Source organism: Ischnura elegans, chromosome 7 (genome assembly GCF_921293095.1).
Source record: "Ischnura elegans chromosome 7, ioIscEleg1.1, whole genome shotgun sequence".
In the NCBI taxonomy this organism is placed as follows: domain Eukaryota; kingdom Metazoa; phylum Arthropoda; class Insecta; order Odonata; family Coenagrionidae; genus Ischnura; species Ischnura elegans.
In genome coordinates this window covers 115,924,267-115,943,376 of record NC_060252.1, presented here as the reverse complement: position 1 = coordinate 115,943,376, position 19,110 = coordinate 115,924,267, and the positions used below count along the sequence as shown (strand labels likewise).

Genomic DNA, 19,110 nt, shown 5'->3' with positions numbered 1-19,110 from the left:
ATACCAAGAGCACCCACCCACAAATTCCTCGGAGTCTTGCTAGACGAAAAACTTTCCTACCGACCCCACCTAAAATACTGCACCGGCAAGGCATTGGCTGTTAGGCAGGCAATTGCCTCACTATGCTCTAAATCCTCACCTCTCTCTCATAATCACAGAGTGAGACTGTACACCTCAACAATCCGCCCAGTCCTTCTGTACGGCTGCGAGATATTTGCTTTATCCAAAAATATAAGAGACAAGCTGGAAGTTTTCCAAAACAAAACCCTACGCCAACTCCTCCACCAATCCAGGTTGGTCAGAATGTCCGATGTACGGTCCAAACATAACCTTCCCGCCATTAACACATTCATCACCAAATTAGCGATTAACTTTAAGTCCAGACTCGGGACGACTAAAAACACATCAATCACAAACATATAGGATTATGATCCAACTATCCCCACCACATACAAACTGCCTCAACAAATCACTCGTCTATGAGTCTTTCCTATGTCTTTCTCTCTTGTAGAATAGTCTCCCACTGTAATATTATATTGAAGGTATCCTATATAACTTTTTTTGTGCACTCCAAATCAATGTAAATGATGATGATGAAAAAAAAATATATAAACAAAATATAAAGAAAAAATCATGGAAAAAAAATACAAAAGATTGGAAAAGATAAATAAAAATATATAAATAAAAAATAATAACAAAAAATAATATACAAAATACAAAAAAGAATTTAATACATATATATATATATATATATATATACCCTCTCCTTTCCTCACCATTCATTCTTCAGCTGACGAAGAAGCCTGAAGTGCTTCGATAGCTTCACAAGTTTATTTATTCAGTGTGAGTGTTTCTTTTTTGTGTCTCTGTGTGTTACGACATTAACTTGAACTATTTATATTACGTGCCACGTGCATTTCGTATTTTCCAATACATTGTGTATATATATATACACAATGTATTGGAAAAATATTTGTATTTCGTAAAATTGTATTTCGTATTTGTATAAAGTATTTATCTTTATATATATATATATATATATATATATATATATATATATAAAGATAAATACTTTATCCAAAGAAATGAATAAAGACAAAAGAATCCATATGCATCATCAAAATTAAATATAGCTCTTAAAACCATGTTATATCAATGTCAGGAAAATCTATATTTTTTTTAATGAACCAATGTATTATATCAAAAATATGTATATGTATAAATCCTCATTAGTTGTAAGTTTCAGCTCACACAAACAAAACACCACCCCCACATCACAGACAATTGCGCACCAAATATATTCAATGTAATCTGGCTGGTTAGGGTGAAGAAATTCACCGGGACAGCGAGACAGCGCCTTCGGCGCGTTATTTAATGAATGAGAGGTCCATTGGTAGCAATGTCCATCCCACGGTCTTAGAAAATGAGAAGGTCTTCGCTCTGGCATGATCGTTCAATGAAGTCGTTTCCCGTGGAGGTCGGTAGAGGCGCCACCTAACATGGAGGGCAAGTTCCCCGTGCATTTGTGTCATAACTTCAGAATGTCTGAACTAATACACGGCAAAAATGACCTTAATCACAGCGAAAGTGGTTAGTAGTTAACAAGTTCATATGAACCTAACATATACAGCGTTACATGTAGCTTTAAAACTTTGTCAAACATGAGCATTCATCTAATTGAAGGTGTTGCATTTTAGCGTCGTCTGCTTGCATACCTTGGTATTATGATTAATCCATAACGGAAGAGTGCCAGTACTTAAAATCTTTAGTAGTACGCAAGGGTATTTAAAAGAATATAGTTCATTTTTTTAAATAAAGAAATAAAACTTTGTAAGGTTCACTATTACTACTTATTACCACTAACACTTAGAAAGTTTTATTTCCTTATTTCCAAAATGGAGAGGTTTCACAAAGTAAAGCCTGAAGTTGTTAGTTATTTTTTGTTACCCTGTGGTAAGTAAATGTAAGCGTCAACATCTATAGTTTGTCAAAGAAGCAACGACGCCATTATCACTGTGCCCAGTGGAATGCCTCAGCTGCCTTTCACGAATATTCATCTTATTCCTTGCTTTCAAACTCTATTTAGAAAAATAATATCAGAAACCAGGTCCATTAGCATGGGAAACGAATATCATAAGGCCGGGAGCGTGATGTTGTCAATAGCAGGAAAAAATTAATAATGCGCTTTACACTGCTTAGTAGTGTACTCTAATGTAGAAAAACACTGTACCCATTGGCGTTAATAGTTTTTACGTAGAAATTATAGCAAAGGCTACAAAAAAAATTTCCTTAAATTTACGTAACAAAGTTTAATTTTTTTACTTTATCTTCTTCTCGCCATTGCCGTATGACGGCCTCGCCGGCCTCGGTGGCGTCGGGGTAAAGTCCCCGGCTGCTAACCTAGAGGTCGCGGGTTCGAATCCCGCCTGGGTGGATTGATCACCATCCAGAGCATGGATATTTGTGATTGTCCATCAAGTTAATTGGAAGGGAGGACAACAATGTCCTAAATTCGCTTGAGAGAAAATAAGACGAAATAATAATAATAATAATATAACCGTTAATTACATTGAATTGAACCCTCTACACAAAATTATTCATAGTATTTTATTTTTAAAGGTTTTCACCAATTTTACAGTGATTGAGGAAAAATGTAGTTATACCGATGTAACACCCTTCAGGACAAGAAAATTTGGATTTTTGTAAGGTAAAACGTAATCGCCTACTAACTTACGTTTCTTCCACCGTAGGTCCCTATATGCTGCGTATTAAATTTGAAGAAAACTATTAAGTTATTTTAGTGAAAAAATCATTTACTTATCTTAATTTTGAAGGGAGTTACAAGGTTTTGATCTTAGGAAAAAATATTATGGCGCCGCTGAGGCAAGCTTCTCGCCTTGCCTATCCAACTCCTGGCACGCGGAGGGAAAAATCTCGGGTGGAAAAGTGTATTTTTTTCCATCCATACCAGGAAATATGAACTCCTTCGTTACATATCCTGAACAGAGGATACTCATACATTGTAACAGAAATGTTTTCATTTCAATACATTGGTACATGAAAGTAAGCAAATTTTGACGGCAGAGAAATGATGCGCAAACTTCGCCTTGGGTCTTTCGCTTTATTCACAGGCACCAAGACAGGTTATCTCTCATAATCCGTGCGGAGGACTACCGTTTCCAGCACGTGCCTTTTACAAAAGGGTGCTCTGAGTTTTTCCTCAAGTTCCATTGATAGGGTATGCACCATAAAACATGTGCACGAGGAGCGACCCCAGCCAAGGGGAAGGGGGAGCAAAGGGGTTCACTTTGTCGCTGCATTTTTTGGAGTGAACTAGTGTTGTGTGGTTTGAGATCTGTAGTGTTTTTTACACCCATCTCTGCTGTAACGTACCCTATCACTATGTCCGATACGAAGAGGAGGAGAAAAGGTGAGAAGCTCAGCAGCTGCGAAAGTGAGTTGGTGCTCAATGTTTTCTCGTTCTTCACAAAATCTCTCAACATCACTGAAACCTGCCGAGAAACTTCGAGAAAGGCAATTGGGTGCTCGGGATCAACTGTTTACAAAGTGAAAAAGGAAGGTTTCCATGGAATATTTGGGCACCTTAAAAAATTATTCACCCCTACAGAAATTCGAAAACAGTGATTTTCGACGATTTTGTGAGATCGGTAGTTAAAAGGAGGGCAAATGAATCTTTCCTGGAAAATACTCCTCCAACTTTAAAATCGATCCCAAGCTTAATCTTAGAGTCTCGGTAAATATGGGCAGTGATCTTTAACATTTCAAAAGGACAAAATTATATCGTCATCTTGCAGGTATAGGCTTCGGGCAGGAACGCAGAAGAAAAATAAGCATTTTGAAGAAGGATTTGGTTCTTTCCCGGCGAATGCTGTTGATGAAATCTTCTCGGGAAATCAGCCGGGTGATGATGGCCATTGCTGCCAACGTTTCGATGGCCTTCTCTGCCATCGTCTTCGCCCTGAAGACGATGGCAGAGAAGGCCATCGAAACGTTGGCAGCAATGGCCATCATCACCCGGCTGATTTCCCGAGAAGATTTCATCATAAGCATTTTTATCGAAAGGAATGATATTATTCGCTGGCGGCTAATTATTTTAGATACCTAGAAATATCGTCCTGAACTGAGGATTATTGTATTCATAGATGAAAACTGGATTAATGCTGGAAAATCAATGGAAAAAATAGACTTGCCGCGACAAAAAATATAAACTCCGCGACAGGCTTTCCTTACAGGACTTACAATTAGTGCTGGGTACTCAGCGCCGAGAAGGACGATGCGCAATCGCACGGACAGAATAAGGGCTCATATGTGGAGTACCGCATGTGCATACATGCAAGAAGAACTCAATGGATGGGCATGGCGAAGTTGATGCCGAATGTTACGAGAGCTAGTTTGAGCACTCACGTCTTGCAAACCTAACCGAAGGGTCTATGGTAATCATAGATCGTCGTAGAATATTTCCAAGCATTTAAAGCCGTCCGAAAAGTAGCATTTCGGGATCTCCTCAAAATAGGCATTATTTTGGACTATGACCGACTCCTTAGACATAAACCTTTGTCCACCTCAGGGGCGAAGCCAGGAATTAAGGCCAGGAGGGGTTTCAGGCGCAACTAATACTGGGGGGCTTAGGGGTTTTGCATACCCGCTAGGGTAAGCGGGAGGTGCGGAGGCCTTCCGCCGGAAGAAAAATTAAGATAAACGGTTCAAAATGGTGATTTTTACGGCCTTCTGAGGGATGTTTAATTAATACTCACACTATTCTCTTAGCAATATTAATCCAACTAAGTAAAATAGATTTAACTTAAAAATTTCTGTTAGTTCTAGGGGGGGGGGTTTATCCCCCAAAACCCCTCTTCGCTGCGCCACTGGTGCACCTAGCTATTCATTGAAGATGGAAAACGAGGAAAACTTTTTGGAGGTCAAATCTTGTACACACGGAAAGTTTTGTATAATAAATTCCAACAGCGTGTCAAGGAAGTGGACATAGACATTACGCTTAGAGTTGATTTTCATGATAACATTGAAAAGCCAATCATCCGTCTGATAGAACCATCGTTGACATATATACAACATCGCCTTTCATGGAATGCTAGGCATAACCAAAAAAATATTGCATAATTTAGAAAAAAATAGAAATTTTGTCGTATTTAGAGGTGGCGATATATTTTGTTATCCTTCACTTAATTTTATTTTTTACATTGCAGATTAATCATTATTCAGCTTGTGCATTGAATACGTACGTATATAAAAAAAAAAAAAAGACTTCCTTTTATATTCCAGCAAAGGTATTTTAGCTTACGCGGATTAATTTCTTAATTACGTCGTCTTTCCTGCGATCCCCAACTCCTTTTTGAATTACATACGCCATTTTGGCGCTCTATTATGTGTGGTTGAACACGCTGTCAGGATGTCTGCCGGCGCACAGTGGTCTGAAATCGGAAAAAGCCGGACAAAAGTCCAAAATGGCTTTTTTTGAGATAGAGACTTAAAACTTAGCATAAATACTCATAAATTATGGCTAATTATGGATTTGTATGCCATGTCACATACATTGATCCGCTGCTGAGATACAGCAGCTCAAGGATGACCATTTTTTCAAAAACGCGCGCGATCTCGTTTTTCTCCGACAATCTTTGAACTTAAGCAGGTGGTGTTGCAGTTGTATAATTTTTATGGAAAAAAGCACAATATTCCTTTGACCGAAAGCTTTCGCTATATTTTTTAATGATTTTGGTTCATATCTGCATGGTTTTACAGCACAAAATGGCGTACCCATTTTTCGCGTGAAATTTTAAATAGAGTAGACATTATCTTTCGTTTACGAAATATATTAATCGGGAAATTGATATGAAATTGTGAAGTAGACATTTCTAAGGAGTACTGTGAAGAAATCATGGAAAAAAGTTTGCGACCAAGGAAATGAGAGCAATTTTTCGATCGCGCGTCAAGCCTGAGCTACGCGACGCAGGACCCTGAGGCTCGGTAACTGTGGTCGATTTATCAAGTTTTTTTCAGAGTTAATTCTTAAAAAACGCCATTTGAAGCATGGCACGTAGTCAGCATTGACCTCAAACACTATTACCAGGATAATGGATCGATCTACTCGACCGTTAAACGCATTACTCTCGTGAAGATAGTAAGGATTAGATTTTTGTTCGTACCATTCTACGTTTAAGAAGTATGCTTCGGATATTGAAGTATTGTTAAGAGATTAAGCCGGCATGCGAAAGAGGGAGAGAGAGAAATAAGCAGCTTCTGGAAAAGGTAACAACCTATACTCCTTGTCCCTACCCTCCCTTTTCAATCATCGCCGAGGAGGGTCGCGCGGAAAGGGGCGTTTTATGACCACGCAAGGCCTTTAACGATATTTAACGGATCCTTCCAATATTGCTTTTCCTTTTTAATGTCACCATATAGTGGGGGGATGTTAAGCGGAAAAGAAAACGGTAATTTTTATCCTAGAATTCATACTTTAATTATTATATAAAATTGGTAAATAAATATTTAACTTGATTTCGGCAAATTTCACTTTCCATTTTCCGTTTTATAAAGTTCGAAAACTTTATGCTATATCCGTAATGGAATATTTCAATTAAAAAACAATATAGCAGTAACTTACAATTTGCAATAAATGTCAATTAAGATAAGCTAGATAGAAAAAATGTAGTGACTGTTTGGAATTAATTAGCGAAGGTTTCACGTCCATTGTTTCGTACCATCAATAAAATTAGGGAAACCGTTAATGGGGCAATCATCTTTTACCTTAATCTCCGCTACGCGCCTATCCGTCACCTGATCCATCAATCTCGCTTTCCTATTCGGAGTATAGTTCTTGACGGATGATCATGGAAGACCCATGACGCTCCCACACCAACTGTTGGTGATTATCTAATAGTGCGGCCTACGATATTTTCGAATTACAATACATTTAATGAAAGTATTTTCCAATAATTAATTTTTTTAATTTGATCAAGGGAGAAGTCAATTTTGCGATAAGAAAATCGGTTACATTTATTCAATCTCAGACTCTACCAATGTAAAAGTGAAAGTTTGGCGATTTCTCACGTAAAACATGCTAGAACACCCACAAAATTAGACGGCGAAGCCGGCTGCAAGTTCTTATGGGAAGGAGCACCTTAGCGAGCGTGCGCGAAGCGCCGCGAGAGTGTATGCTATGAGCCTTTCGCACTACTGTTGAGCGAACATCAAAATAAATAAATGAATCTGTGGGATAGTATGAAAGTTCTCGTTAATTACCATACGGATTTTACAAACATATTTTTCGTCCGCACGGTGGATCGTCTGGTTCTTATTTAAGAGGGAATAACTTTAGATTTTATCAATAGACTATTGGAAATAGCTTACCTCCTCCACCCAGAGAATGGGAAACAGGCCTTCAGTGACGTTCTTCAGGGCAATAATCCTAGAGTTTCTCTTCAGTCGGAGGTTGAACTGTAATCTCTTTGCTGCTCTTAAAGGCGTTGCCGTCATCTGAAAACAAATTTATAGGGCAAATAACAATAAAAATACAATTACAATAAACCAGAGGAACAATAGAAGTAAATGAAGTTTCTAACCTAAGGAATTTAAATTTGAAGGAAAGTAGGTGACTTGCGAAGTATAATTTTTATTCGCGTTTTTAAGTCAATATTCGCTAATAATTAAATCCGAAGAAAATCCCACACCAACTACCACTAAAGCCAAGTAATGTGTGAGAATAATCTACTTTCAGGATATTACAGCAGTTGGCGATTCTGGCGCTGGAAGAATATTTTCCGAAAATTGTTTCTCGGGTGCGAGGTGTCCATCATTTTTACGATTTTTGTTGCCAGCTTTAAATTTTTCCATCATGCGCACAATCTATTCAAATTTATGGCGCGGTGACCCAGTCACAGTTGGGATTAACTATTAAAACCATTAACGAATAAAGTTAGTCCTAACGAATTTAGACAGCTATATAATATAAGCGTTTGTAAGGGTGTCGCTTGCCGTCTCGTGTTCCGCTCTCGGGGTAACAGAAGAACTGGGCGAGAGTCACGTTCAAGTGATTGGTCGAGTATCTGAAACCCCTGACACCTATTAGCGTGAGATCGGTCTTCTCTAAAACCCCACGACAATTAACACCTTTCAACCTCTCGCGTGGGAAGGAGACACAAAATCATGCGGCCATTTCCGGCCGACAGGAAGACGCCGACACGGGAGGCAGTCAGTCTCTTGGAGGGAAAATGCACGTGGAGACTTGCACTGTATGTCGGAGGGGGAGAATGTGTGCTCTGCGAATTAAAGGTGTGGAACCAGACGTCCGACTCGTCACCTCACTCTGCCTTCTGCGGGCCTGGCCCTATCTATTATTAACCTTAGCGCTTACACGTTTGTATTAAGACAGTAAAATGTTTACTTATGCCCGTTAAAATTTCACATAAGCTTTTTCAAATCAACTTCAATTAATTTCAATCGTTTCATTCTGGTGAAATGGATTGAAGCTTTGGTCCATAGGGTGGTTTCCACTCCTCATTGGAAATTATTTTACTCAAAGTAACCCCGAAAATCGTTAGAGGACAAAATATCAAGCACGGATGTTACTTGATAATTCTATACTTTTTTAATTATTCGATATTGAAAATGGTCTTTTCTATAAAAAATATAAGTTTTCAAACTGTGTTTCACGAATAATGAAAAACCTACGCGTATTATAAAACGCGAGTGAAAGACAAAAATGTAATTCATATAAAAAAAACAAATGAAACCGTTTCATGAAGAGTAATGGAAGCAGCATAGAAATGGAGGTATGGGTGGAGGAAGGGAACTTATTCTTGCGGACTACTCGAATCGACGCCAAATATCGGGAAGACGATTGATATTACGAAAATGACCTTTAGATACTCATATAATACTTCCATAGAGCTTAAATAGATCTTTGGAATGAGCGCTAATAAAAGTCAATCAGAGAAAACCGAAATACCATTCTTTACAACAACTTCAGATTCTAAGGAAAACGTTTGGTTCACAATATCATTCGAAACCTCTTCTCTGGTCCGCGTCACTCTTTGAGAAATTCACCGGTATTCCTTGGTTCATGCATTGCGACTATATTTCTATGATTGCTTACAGAATATACAAGCATACTTGAACCCCTAAGGCTCAAAATAAAATCCAATGGTGATATATTTACCGCTTCCAAATCTATGAAAGTTTCGTGCCTCTCTTTCCTCGGATTGAGCCCTCTTGCGTACTCCAAGTATTTGTGGCTGCCACTGTAAAAGTGAGGATAGGACACCACCAATGGTCCTCCTGCAAGGTAAACGCATTACAGACATTAAGCATTTCGTCAAATAATTAGAAATTAAAGGAAGTGATTAACTCTACGAAATTCATTAATCAGTAATATATAACTGTTACATAAGTAATTATAAAGTCATTTGAAAAGTTCCATTCTTCGTTTTAATTTAAAAAGAGCGTTACTCTTTTTTCACGCGAATATGAAAAATGACGCCAGAAAGTAGTTGAAAATAAAAATTTTAATAAATTGAAAAACCAACCGACATTTATAAAAAAAATTTATTTTATCTGCAATAAAAAGGCACAGTCCCAGGTACAAATTTTACCAAACAGGAGCCGGAAATGTTCTTTCGAATGCCTCACCGCTCCAAAGCAGAGGTTTGCTGTTCTCCGACGCGAAGGCGTAGTTCAGCGGCATTGCCGATTAGGCCTCGATTGGAACATTTTTGTCTCATGTTTGGTAAGATTTGAGTGTTCGCGACTGTACTAAGTCTAGCTATCGCAAGTTATAAGTTAAACAGTCGTGCATTTATCCGTACGGTGAATAGAATGCCGGCTTCTCTTAGCTTGCACTCCCCTCTATTGCATGCGAAGGAAGGGGCGAAAGTTTATCCATGGTATAGTAGTAGAGATATTTTGACGGAAAATTCCTGTTTCCTCAAGAAATTAAGTAAAAAACTGTGGGGTTAACATATTCATATGATATCAACTGAAGCTTTCATTTTCGCTCTGCACGGTATAGTTCTGTTCGTTCCACCTCGACCAACCAATACCCAAGGTTTTCACTGATTGGTTGACTGTTTAAAAACTAATCGTCTAAGCCAACTTTTAACAGTCTTGCAATCTTGTGAGTTCATTTTTCCGATTAATACAACTTAAATAAGGACAAAATGACTTCATGTGCCGGTGTCAAAAACCTGCTGTGTCAGAGAATGTGTCTGAAGACTGGAATTCCGAATGCCAATTTAAGTCGGACGGGAAAAATATCTCCTTGGTTGGTTTTGCGATTGTCTATTTCCTTTTGTCAAGACACGGCTTTAAGCCTAGCCGACGCTTGTAGCCATAATTTTTCTTCTAGGTGCTTGCGAGATAAGCTAAAAAATGTAACTATATTGAAAAATTGGAGTATTAAATGTCCCTGGGCAAGCGGTCTCCTCAGTTGATGCATTTTTTGGGTCCCCGTTGGACCCAAGCATCCTTTTCCATCAGGAAAAGAGGCCTTATTCCGCTGACAGTAGCGACACGTGAATTCATTGCATACATTTAATCATTTCGCCTACGCACTCACATTATGCCTCTATGCGTTTGCATGAAAAATTCGTATCCTTACTCAATGGTTTGAAACTTACGATCAGTAACTTACGACCGTTTGCAGTAGATATATGATAAGTTTAAACTCAAAAGTGATCGAAGGCCTATATTGAAGATACGATCACTCGCAGTATTCTTGGCATTGGAATTTGATTTCCGAGAACTATAGTTATCTCACTTTTTCACAGTCATTCCTATCGTACGCACCATATGAATCACTGTGAAATAAGTGTACGGCAATGTTTTACTTTTTTATGGTGAAGGTGTATCATTCCATTGCAGGTGAGCGTTTGGATTTTGAATTGCTTGGTTTTCAAATACTTTCTATTTAGTATAGGTCTTAAGGTAGGCCATTTAACTGTATCTGATACCGGTGAATATGCCGTGACTTGGCGATGGGAGGCCGCCAACAATTATGCCCGTCATCACTCTGGGAGCAGCTCTTCTCCATTTGTGCGAGGGTGGAAAACAACATGCTGGTGGATACAGCGATACACATTCCACTACGGGCGTGGTAACATTTACTTCAACGGCTGTAGTACTGCGATGTAGAAAGCATAGGGAAAGAACCACATTATCATCCCGAGGAGTCGCAGCTACTCCACTCAATTAAAATCACGACATGATGGAATTCTCTCGAGTGAAGTATTCTGGAGGTAAACAAGTCCCCCGTTCGGATGTCTGGGGGGGGGAGTATTCGGAGGGTACATCGGTCAAATGTGATGAGAGAGGAACATGGCACGCAAGATCGCTTCGTGGCTGCAGTAGAATAGAGAACTTGAAGGTGGATGTGCGAAGAATGCACCTCGACGTATTAGGCATCAGCGAAATGAACTGGCCCCAAGAAGGAGACTTTCGGAGTTCAAACTACATAATTACACAGGATCGCTAAATGGTATTGCTTAAGTAGGAATAGTGCCTGGAAAGAGCGCCGGGATGTGTGTTAAAAGCCACCTGCAGTTTAATGAAAGGGTAGTAATGGTGGAAATGGAAAGTAAACCCCTAGCTACTGTAGTGGTGCAGGTAAATAAAGCGTCTGAAATGGACGATATTCCCGCATAACTAATTATAAATATTGGAGAAAAGACGTTAAACCAGCTGTACAAAATGATTAGTGAAATGTATTCGGCAGGTGAGATAGAACTATGGATGTCGAGAGGAACAATATAATCCCAATTCATAAGAGGAAAAGAGCGGATAATGAGGATTTTGGGACATAAGCCTGACAACACAAGCTCAATAATATTCACAACGATCATCTATAGAGGAAAGAACGAAGAGCGAAAGAGTATTTTGATGAGGGCCAATTCGTATTCAGAAAAAGCAAATTCACAAGGGGAGCAACATTTTACCATTCTGCATAAGGATTTTTGTTAATTTATTTCACTATTCGTCCTCGTCGGTTGGAGTGAAGGATCGATGGATGATTGTAGTAATTACTCCATTAATATGACCTAGGTGGTGATAACCGATTGTGCTGGTGGATTTTCTAAATACAGTATCTCCCAAGGTTCTGTCTTCTCCTCCTTTAATGAGGATATACCGTCTTCTGTAATGAGGATATACAAGGCGGGTAACTTCCCGCCGCTTCCCTCTTCATTCGTAAGTTTTATGTTCTCGTCATTGCCGTTGAGGTGGAACTTATTCAGCTTCTCCTGCCGTGTCTCCATATTACGATGGTGTAATCCTCATACCGCAGTCATATCGACAGTTTGAACGGGTTTCTCTGGAGCTGTTTTCTCCAAGTCCTACACGTATATGTTGGCCACTTGCGGGAGAAATGAGATATCCCTTTGCTGCTCCTTCTGTCCGCTTGTAATATTCAACTTTCCACCTTAACAACAACCCGAAAATTCTTGCCAGAGAAAAATATTTCCAAACGAGAACCTTCTGGAAGGCTACTGAAATTAAAAAGCAGAGAAACAACTTCAATAGAGACGAGGGAAAGAAGATTAGCGAAAATTTGCTTTCACTCATTTCTGGAAAAAAGACTTCCAGAAAATTCACTGCGAGCACCCTCCACCTATGATTAATGCTCAATAAAGGCGACACGGTCATTGGGCTGGATGAGATCTCCGTTGGCAATTTTTAAAGCCTTGAGGCGGATTACCCCCAAAATTCTTTAATAATGGCAATTGACGAGTTTTTATTGGCTGGATATGCGAACTCACCAACGCACGAGGATATGTCTTGCGCCCCGTAGTCCATGCCGGCCCAGTACTCGTCCCTGGCCCTGCTGTCCCCGCTCGGGTAGTAGCACCAGTTGCTCGGCTTCCGCGCCGGCGTGTCGAAGAGGCCGGGGTCCGCCACAAACCTCAGCGCAGGAATACCCTCGAATTCCAGACGCTGCTCAAACATGGCAGATAACGACCTGGAACCAAAACAATTAAACTCTCAGTTAAGTTTGTTAGCAGTTATGATTACCCATAATTATTGTAAAAATTAGTTAGCTACAGTTGTAAGTATATATAATTTGGCATTGCTCATGAGGGGTAGTCGAGCGAAACCTCAAATTTTGTAACCTAACAAAGGTTTTTTTATCAAACTCGAAAGTAGGCACGTTACAATAGACAATTTTATGGTAGCGCAGTTGAGACGAGAGTGGTGTCATGGCGCCTTGATTGCCTCGGCGTGGTCGCAGCCACTGCCATCTGCCGGCAGTGGACAGTTACTTAAAACAAATTCCTCGCTGCTGGCATAAGCACAGATATATACTTCTAGATTGGCAGTCCCTATGTTTTCCTCACGGTGGCGCTGAAGCCGGCCGGCAGAACAATTTTGCGCAACTAGCCATCTTGCTTTCACCGACCGCTACTCGTGTGCCCAGCCCCCTCCAACTCCCGGCCGCTAGGTGGCCCAAAAGCTTCCGTGCGAGGGAATCGCCGATAGATGGTGCTAGTGGGTGTTTGCGCGTCCAGCATTACGAAATTGCATTGAACCAAATACGATTCTTGATCGCTGGAACAACGAATTTAAAATGCCTTTAACTGAATTGAACACTAAGAAGCAATTTTATAGCCTTTTAATTTCATTGACAGCCAGTTAGAAAGTCCATGTACAAAAAACATTGCCTTTAGAAGAAATTGAAAATGAGATGTTGTCGTCTGCTAGCAGTCGTATTTTACTAGCTCTACTTCGTAAAAAAGAAGTTATTTGCGTCCTGATCATCATATATTTATCGCTAACGGCATACTGCCTGACATATAATTATCAAGGTGTCGGTCCCCAAAAAAAAAATTGGCGATACAGACAATCGAGTCGGCGTTTCCTCCTCCAAGGAACTCCAGCGCAATTATGCTGAATGGGGAAATAAGTTTTGGCTGCAGAAATCTCCTTTAAACTCTCATTAGGTCACCTTAAACAGGCAATCCTAAACTGGTAGCTACGAGGATACGGTTATCTCCGATTCAGAAATTACAAGATCCGCAATGAGAAAAACTGGCCCAAAATTAATTACTGAAAGCTTCACATAACGACTCATATTAAGATTAGATTAAGACTTAATGGTTATTCTGAAATGGAAAATGTACGTTTGGGAACCCTAATTAAGACTTTAGGCACAACAAAAACACCTTGCTAAATTCTTAACCAAGAAAGTCACAGAAATACACATCACAAGATCAACCGAAACAGCAACCAATGTAAAGGAAAAGGGGACGTCTGGGAACGGTAGGTGAAGGAAGTGATTGTTGTTAAATTTAAAATGTATTTATTCATGAAAGCACAAGCACTATCATTAACACTGTACAGGCGAGCTTAAAGGATAAGGGCAAAGGTTGGAAGTGTGAAAAATGTAAATAAATCTCGAAGTTCATGAAGATTTGAGGGTTTTCCACGGTTGTGGCAGTATCACTTCCACCAAAAGATCTAGAGATGAATGACCGCCTAGAAATAGAAATTTTTCAAAATTAGGCAAAATTTAAAAAAATATATTAAAAAAATGAGTTGCAATCCTAGGTCGTATCAGTTATAAATGAGGAATGACAGTACTTTTACCACGAAAAATCTCCACAGTTAGCTAATAATGGCGTTACACGAGGTTATGTCACACCAAAAATGTGAGGCTTTGAGGCACGAGAAAAATATCATAATGAAAGGGTGGGGCCAAATTTTCGATTGCAAATATCAAGAGCTAAATTCATCCTTTCAATTCTTAATATTACCACCATTTACTCTATTCTCATGACTTCCTTTTTTATTACAGATAGTAACCCCTGCCCCTTTTCAGCAAAAAATATCATGACCACATTACTGTTGTTGCACTTTGTTTACAACTACAACAATTTCTAAACTGCAATGGCAGCAAATCCACAGAAGTAAAAAAAATATGAAATTAATTATATTTCAACATCCGTAGGCGGATCACCGTTAGTCCGTGTATATTATTGTACGCTAAACAACATCAATACTTGCATAAAATGAGCATGGATGCAAGCATAACTATCGCTAGGGCGCCATAAATCTTATCCCACCAGATAACAGAAGCTACCATTATAATTTCACTGTCACTAAGTCCTAAAACTAGAGTAGGATGCACATTAACACTTTCACCATGATCATAAAAACATTAATTCACTACACAACTGTATCTAATAGGAATGAAACAATACAAGTTTTCAATTCGTGGTGGAGCGATATTTTTCCTCCTCTTTCTGTACTGACACAAAATTCTTCACTAAATATCTATAGCCATCAATTAATTGCAAAGCGAGCTACGAAACCACCGAGGTTATACAATTGTAATTAAGTACAATAACACAATTAGTAAAAACTGATGGAACTATGCCTCCACGGCAACATGGCATGATATTATCTCGGTATTATGTGAAAAACATGAACCATTGATTTCCCGCGAAGATAAAAATAAAAATTTCCGTAATTAAATATCGGATGCTTTGCCATATCCTCTTTAAAAACAAGAGAAAGGGCATGCATGGAAGAGTAAACAAAGCCGCCATTGCAGATACTGCAGTATTTCCGCTATCTATTTGCACCGCTAATTTATTCTTGGCGAATAACACATATTTTCAAATAAAAAACGAGGTCACTGAGATCTAAAACCACGAAAAAATTACCAAATTAACGATAACAGAGACATAAAACTAACATCGGTAACCCACCGCATTTTGAGTACTTACCACTGCTTTGAAAAAACTTTTATTTTCAGCTCAGCATTCCTTCCTGGTTTTCCTGTATCTTGTAGAATTATTAGACACATATCAAAAGCGCGATGCACGAACCATCTTCAAATTTAATAGCTTTTTAGCAATATAACACATCTTCCAAGTGATGAGCTTCGCTGGTTCACCATTGAAATGAATGTAACAGCAACGCGATACTGGGCGCGCGACAGGCTCGCAGCGCCACTCTGTAACGAACTAAAAAAATTGAATAACGTGGGAGGATTTTGGGGCCAGCCAACCAGCGGCGTAACAGCCGAGTTGGAGGGGGCTGCGTGTGCCATTAACACCCGTGTATTAGAGAGGCTACTTTTACTGCTTTTGGTGCTTTTTAGAAGAAGAATGGTGAACCACTGCGTGGTATGGGGGAGCAATTTTAAGTACTCTTCGAGGAAAAAAGTTCCTGGGGGTGAAAATGTGTCTTTGCACACGTAAATAATAGATATAAGGAAAGCCTGGTTTACGTTAAGTAATGTCTCCGCTTCCATCTCACACCGCATGAAAATTTTTTCCAATGCCTTTTTTTGAACGTATTACCACGAAATTTCTAAAATGAAAAGTGTACGTTATGGTCTACCATTTTAAATTTTTTTCTAGGCAAAATTCACACAGTTGTAGAAATAGCATCATGAATCTGTGGCACCTAATATTTGCTAAAATGCAAAATATTCTCGAAAATAAATTCTAAAGGTGTGTGACGGAAGTGAATATTTAACGATGTTTCTGAAAGCGATATTATTTCAAATGCGGTAGTTTCATATCTCTAGCATCAGTAATTAACAACATTGAGTGCTATCTCGGTCTCTATCTTCGTGTTTTGTCGTGAAATTGTTATTCAGTTGTGTTTTGTGTGGTTACCAAGAAAAGATTCTCTCTGGTTTCCTTTATGCCATGTACTTTCCGCTGTTGTATTATTATATTGTATCCGTATTTTATTTCCATTGAAGTATTATTACTTGTTTAGATCTGAGGAGCGTGCATGATGGACCTTTAATTATGCCTGGTAACTTAAGGAATTTCTTTCAAAAGCTTAAGTTTTGACTTTGTGAATACCTGTTGTATTTAATTGCATTGTCTATGTTTTCCCTGCGTAAAAATTCAAGCATACACTTATGCTGTCAGCCATATATGTGTTTATTCCTTTTTTCCGAACCTTACCTCATTCGAGTGGCTATGCCTTATCATAAAACTCTGGGAGGGAGAGGGAGGGGCTCAAGTGATGAGGGGCGCTCAATGGAGAGGTGCCTATAGCGTAACTTTGGGTAAATCCGGCCCTGAGCAAGGCTATGTGGAAAGTGGTTCATAACGAGGTTGGTTACATTCAAAATAATTCAACCTTTCCACCTCGTGCTGATCAGTTACGTGATAATTTTGTGGATTCTATATTTAAAATGGTGTGTGATTGAAATCTGTGAGTTTTTTTAAGCCAATAACTTGTTTTCAAGTTCCCAATTGGGTGATCGTGAGGGAAAACCTAAAACACTGCCTGTATAAAATATTTTAAATTATATTTCTGATGCTTAAGGATATAGGAATTCAGTTGCATCGACTCTTTACGACTTCGAAAAAGCATTTTACAGCGTCAAGCAGCCTGCCTTGTAAAGAAAGCTAGATTGTCATGTGCTTAAAGAAGTAGAATCAAATTTATTTAAGTTATATTTTTCGCCCGATTACTTATGGCAGTGCATTGGCGGATCCAGGGGGGGGGCACGGGGGCACGGGGGCACGTGTCCCCCCATACCCTAAAAAATATGCTAGATTTTTAATACCGTCCCATTATCATTTCGTTCGTTTTGTATGACGAAGTATCCTTGTGCCCCCCCTGAACAAAATCCTGGATACGGCCTTGCTTCTGCCCCTCCCAGAAAGAAATCCTGGATCCGCCCCTGTGGCAGTGAAAGGTTAGGGGGCATTTCTTCAAGTATCTTATGAATTGCGAGACTATTAAAAATTAGGGCAATCGACAACTCATACAGTTGGTGGAAACATCAAACCTTTGGAATTGTCGAATTATTTTGTTCGAATAGCATGACAATGCCGCTGGTAAAGCTATAGCTTATACCTTATATATACCACCCTTATAAGGGTGAACAATACCATGTATTCGCGATAGTGGTAAGTTGACCGTTCCTAGCAGACGACGTAGTTAACCATTTTCCCCCATCTCCTACGCCCCTTTTATATTTGCGCACAATATTTCTGTATCGAGACAACTCTTGCATTTGGATTCAAGATCTAATATTTTGAGCAGGAACCGAATTAGTAATAATCTTAGCTCTGCTTGCATTACCAATTTTATAACTTCGTCCCGGTTATGTTCCGCTCAAAGATCGGCTATTTTACCACGTAAGTGTCACGATCGTTCCCTTTATTTTTAATTTTATCTATCTTAAACGAAAATGACAACGTTTTCTATAGTTAAAAGCCTTAATCAAACCACCATTATCTTTCACAATGTAATTTTCCTCCAGCTCCTTACCTACGCAAACTGATATGTGGGTGAAAGCAACATGGCCACCAGACGAGCGTCCCGGCTTCACCCCACCCCCCGCCACTGCCAATCTAGTGTATATATCTGTGGGCATAAGCAGTGGCGGCTGGTGGTAATTTATCTAGGGTGTGCATTAGAGCAGATATAGGATGATTTAATTATATTATGTTAATGCTAATCCATGAGCATCATATTTCGTCGTAATAGAATACATCGCAAGCAAAACAAATAACTGGCATATTCTAACCTTAAAATTGCATGAACAGAAATAATATTAGCATGAATGAAAATAATTATACTAAACACGCCTTTACAAGTGACGGTAGGCGAAATTCATTCTCCTTTCCTTACACCCTATGAGGAAGTAGTGTAGAAAACGGCCATGCAGATGACTCTGTAGACGGACTAGGATCCTGGGCGCAGGTAGTGTACGTGGCGGCTACACCACTACACTACCTGCGAGTCACTCACCAAAAACATGCGCCTGCGCACTCGCATCGTTTTGAGTCTGCTCCCATCACCCATTTGAACTGCATATACCCCCCCCCCCCCCCACATACTTCGTCCCGCCAGAGCACCCTCAAGCGATCGCATAGACCGAAAATGCGCCCGGTCAATGCCTTTGGCCCGGCGCGATGCCACTGGATCGCACACTTGTAGAGCGGTGAATTCGAAAAGGAGATTGCTGTAGCGTTCATGTTTCTAGCATATGCAGACAGGATTTTTATCCTTCTCGTTGCAAACGAATAGTTTTCTTTTATAATTCATTCATCTTTGGGTGTGCACTTGCTAACATGCGTATACGCACGCGCCGCCACTGGGCATAAG

The 19,110-nt window shown here is 39.5% G+C and overlaps 1 protein-coding gene across 1 annotated transcript in view; it reads right to left on the bottom strand.

The window, feature by feature from the left end:
- Positions 1-19,110, bottom strand: part of LOC124161993 (sensory neuron membrane protein 1-like) — a 120,883-nt gene that overhangs the window by 10,065 nt on the left and 91,708 nt on the right. The window contains exons 6-8 of the mRNA XM_046538301.1: positions 12,783-12,982; positions 9,194-9,312; positions 7,387-7,512 (exon numbers count right to left, since the gene is read on the bottom strand). Coding sequence (XP_046394257.1) covers positions 7,387-7,512; positions 9,194-9,312; positions 12,783-12,982 — 445 coding nt within the window. The remainder of the gene's footprint in view (positions 1-7,386; positions 7,513-9,193; positions 9,313-12,782; positions 12,983-19,110) is intronic.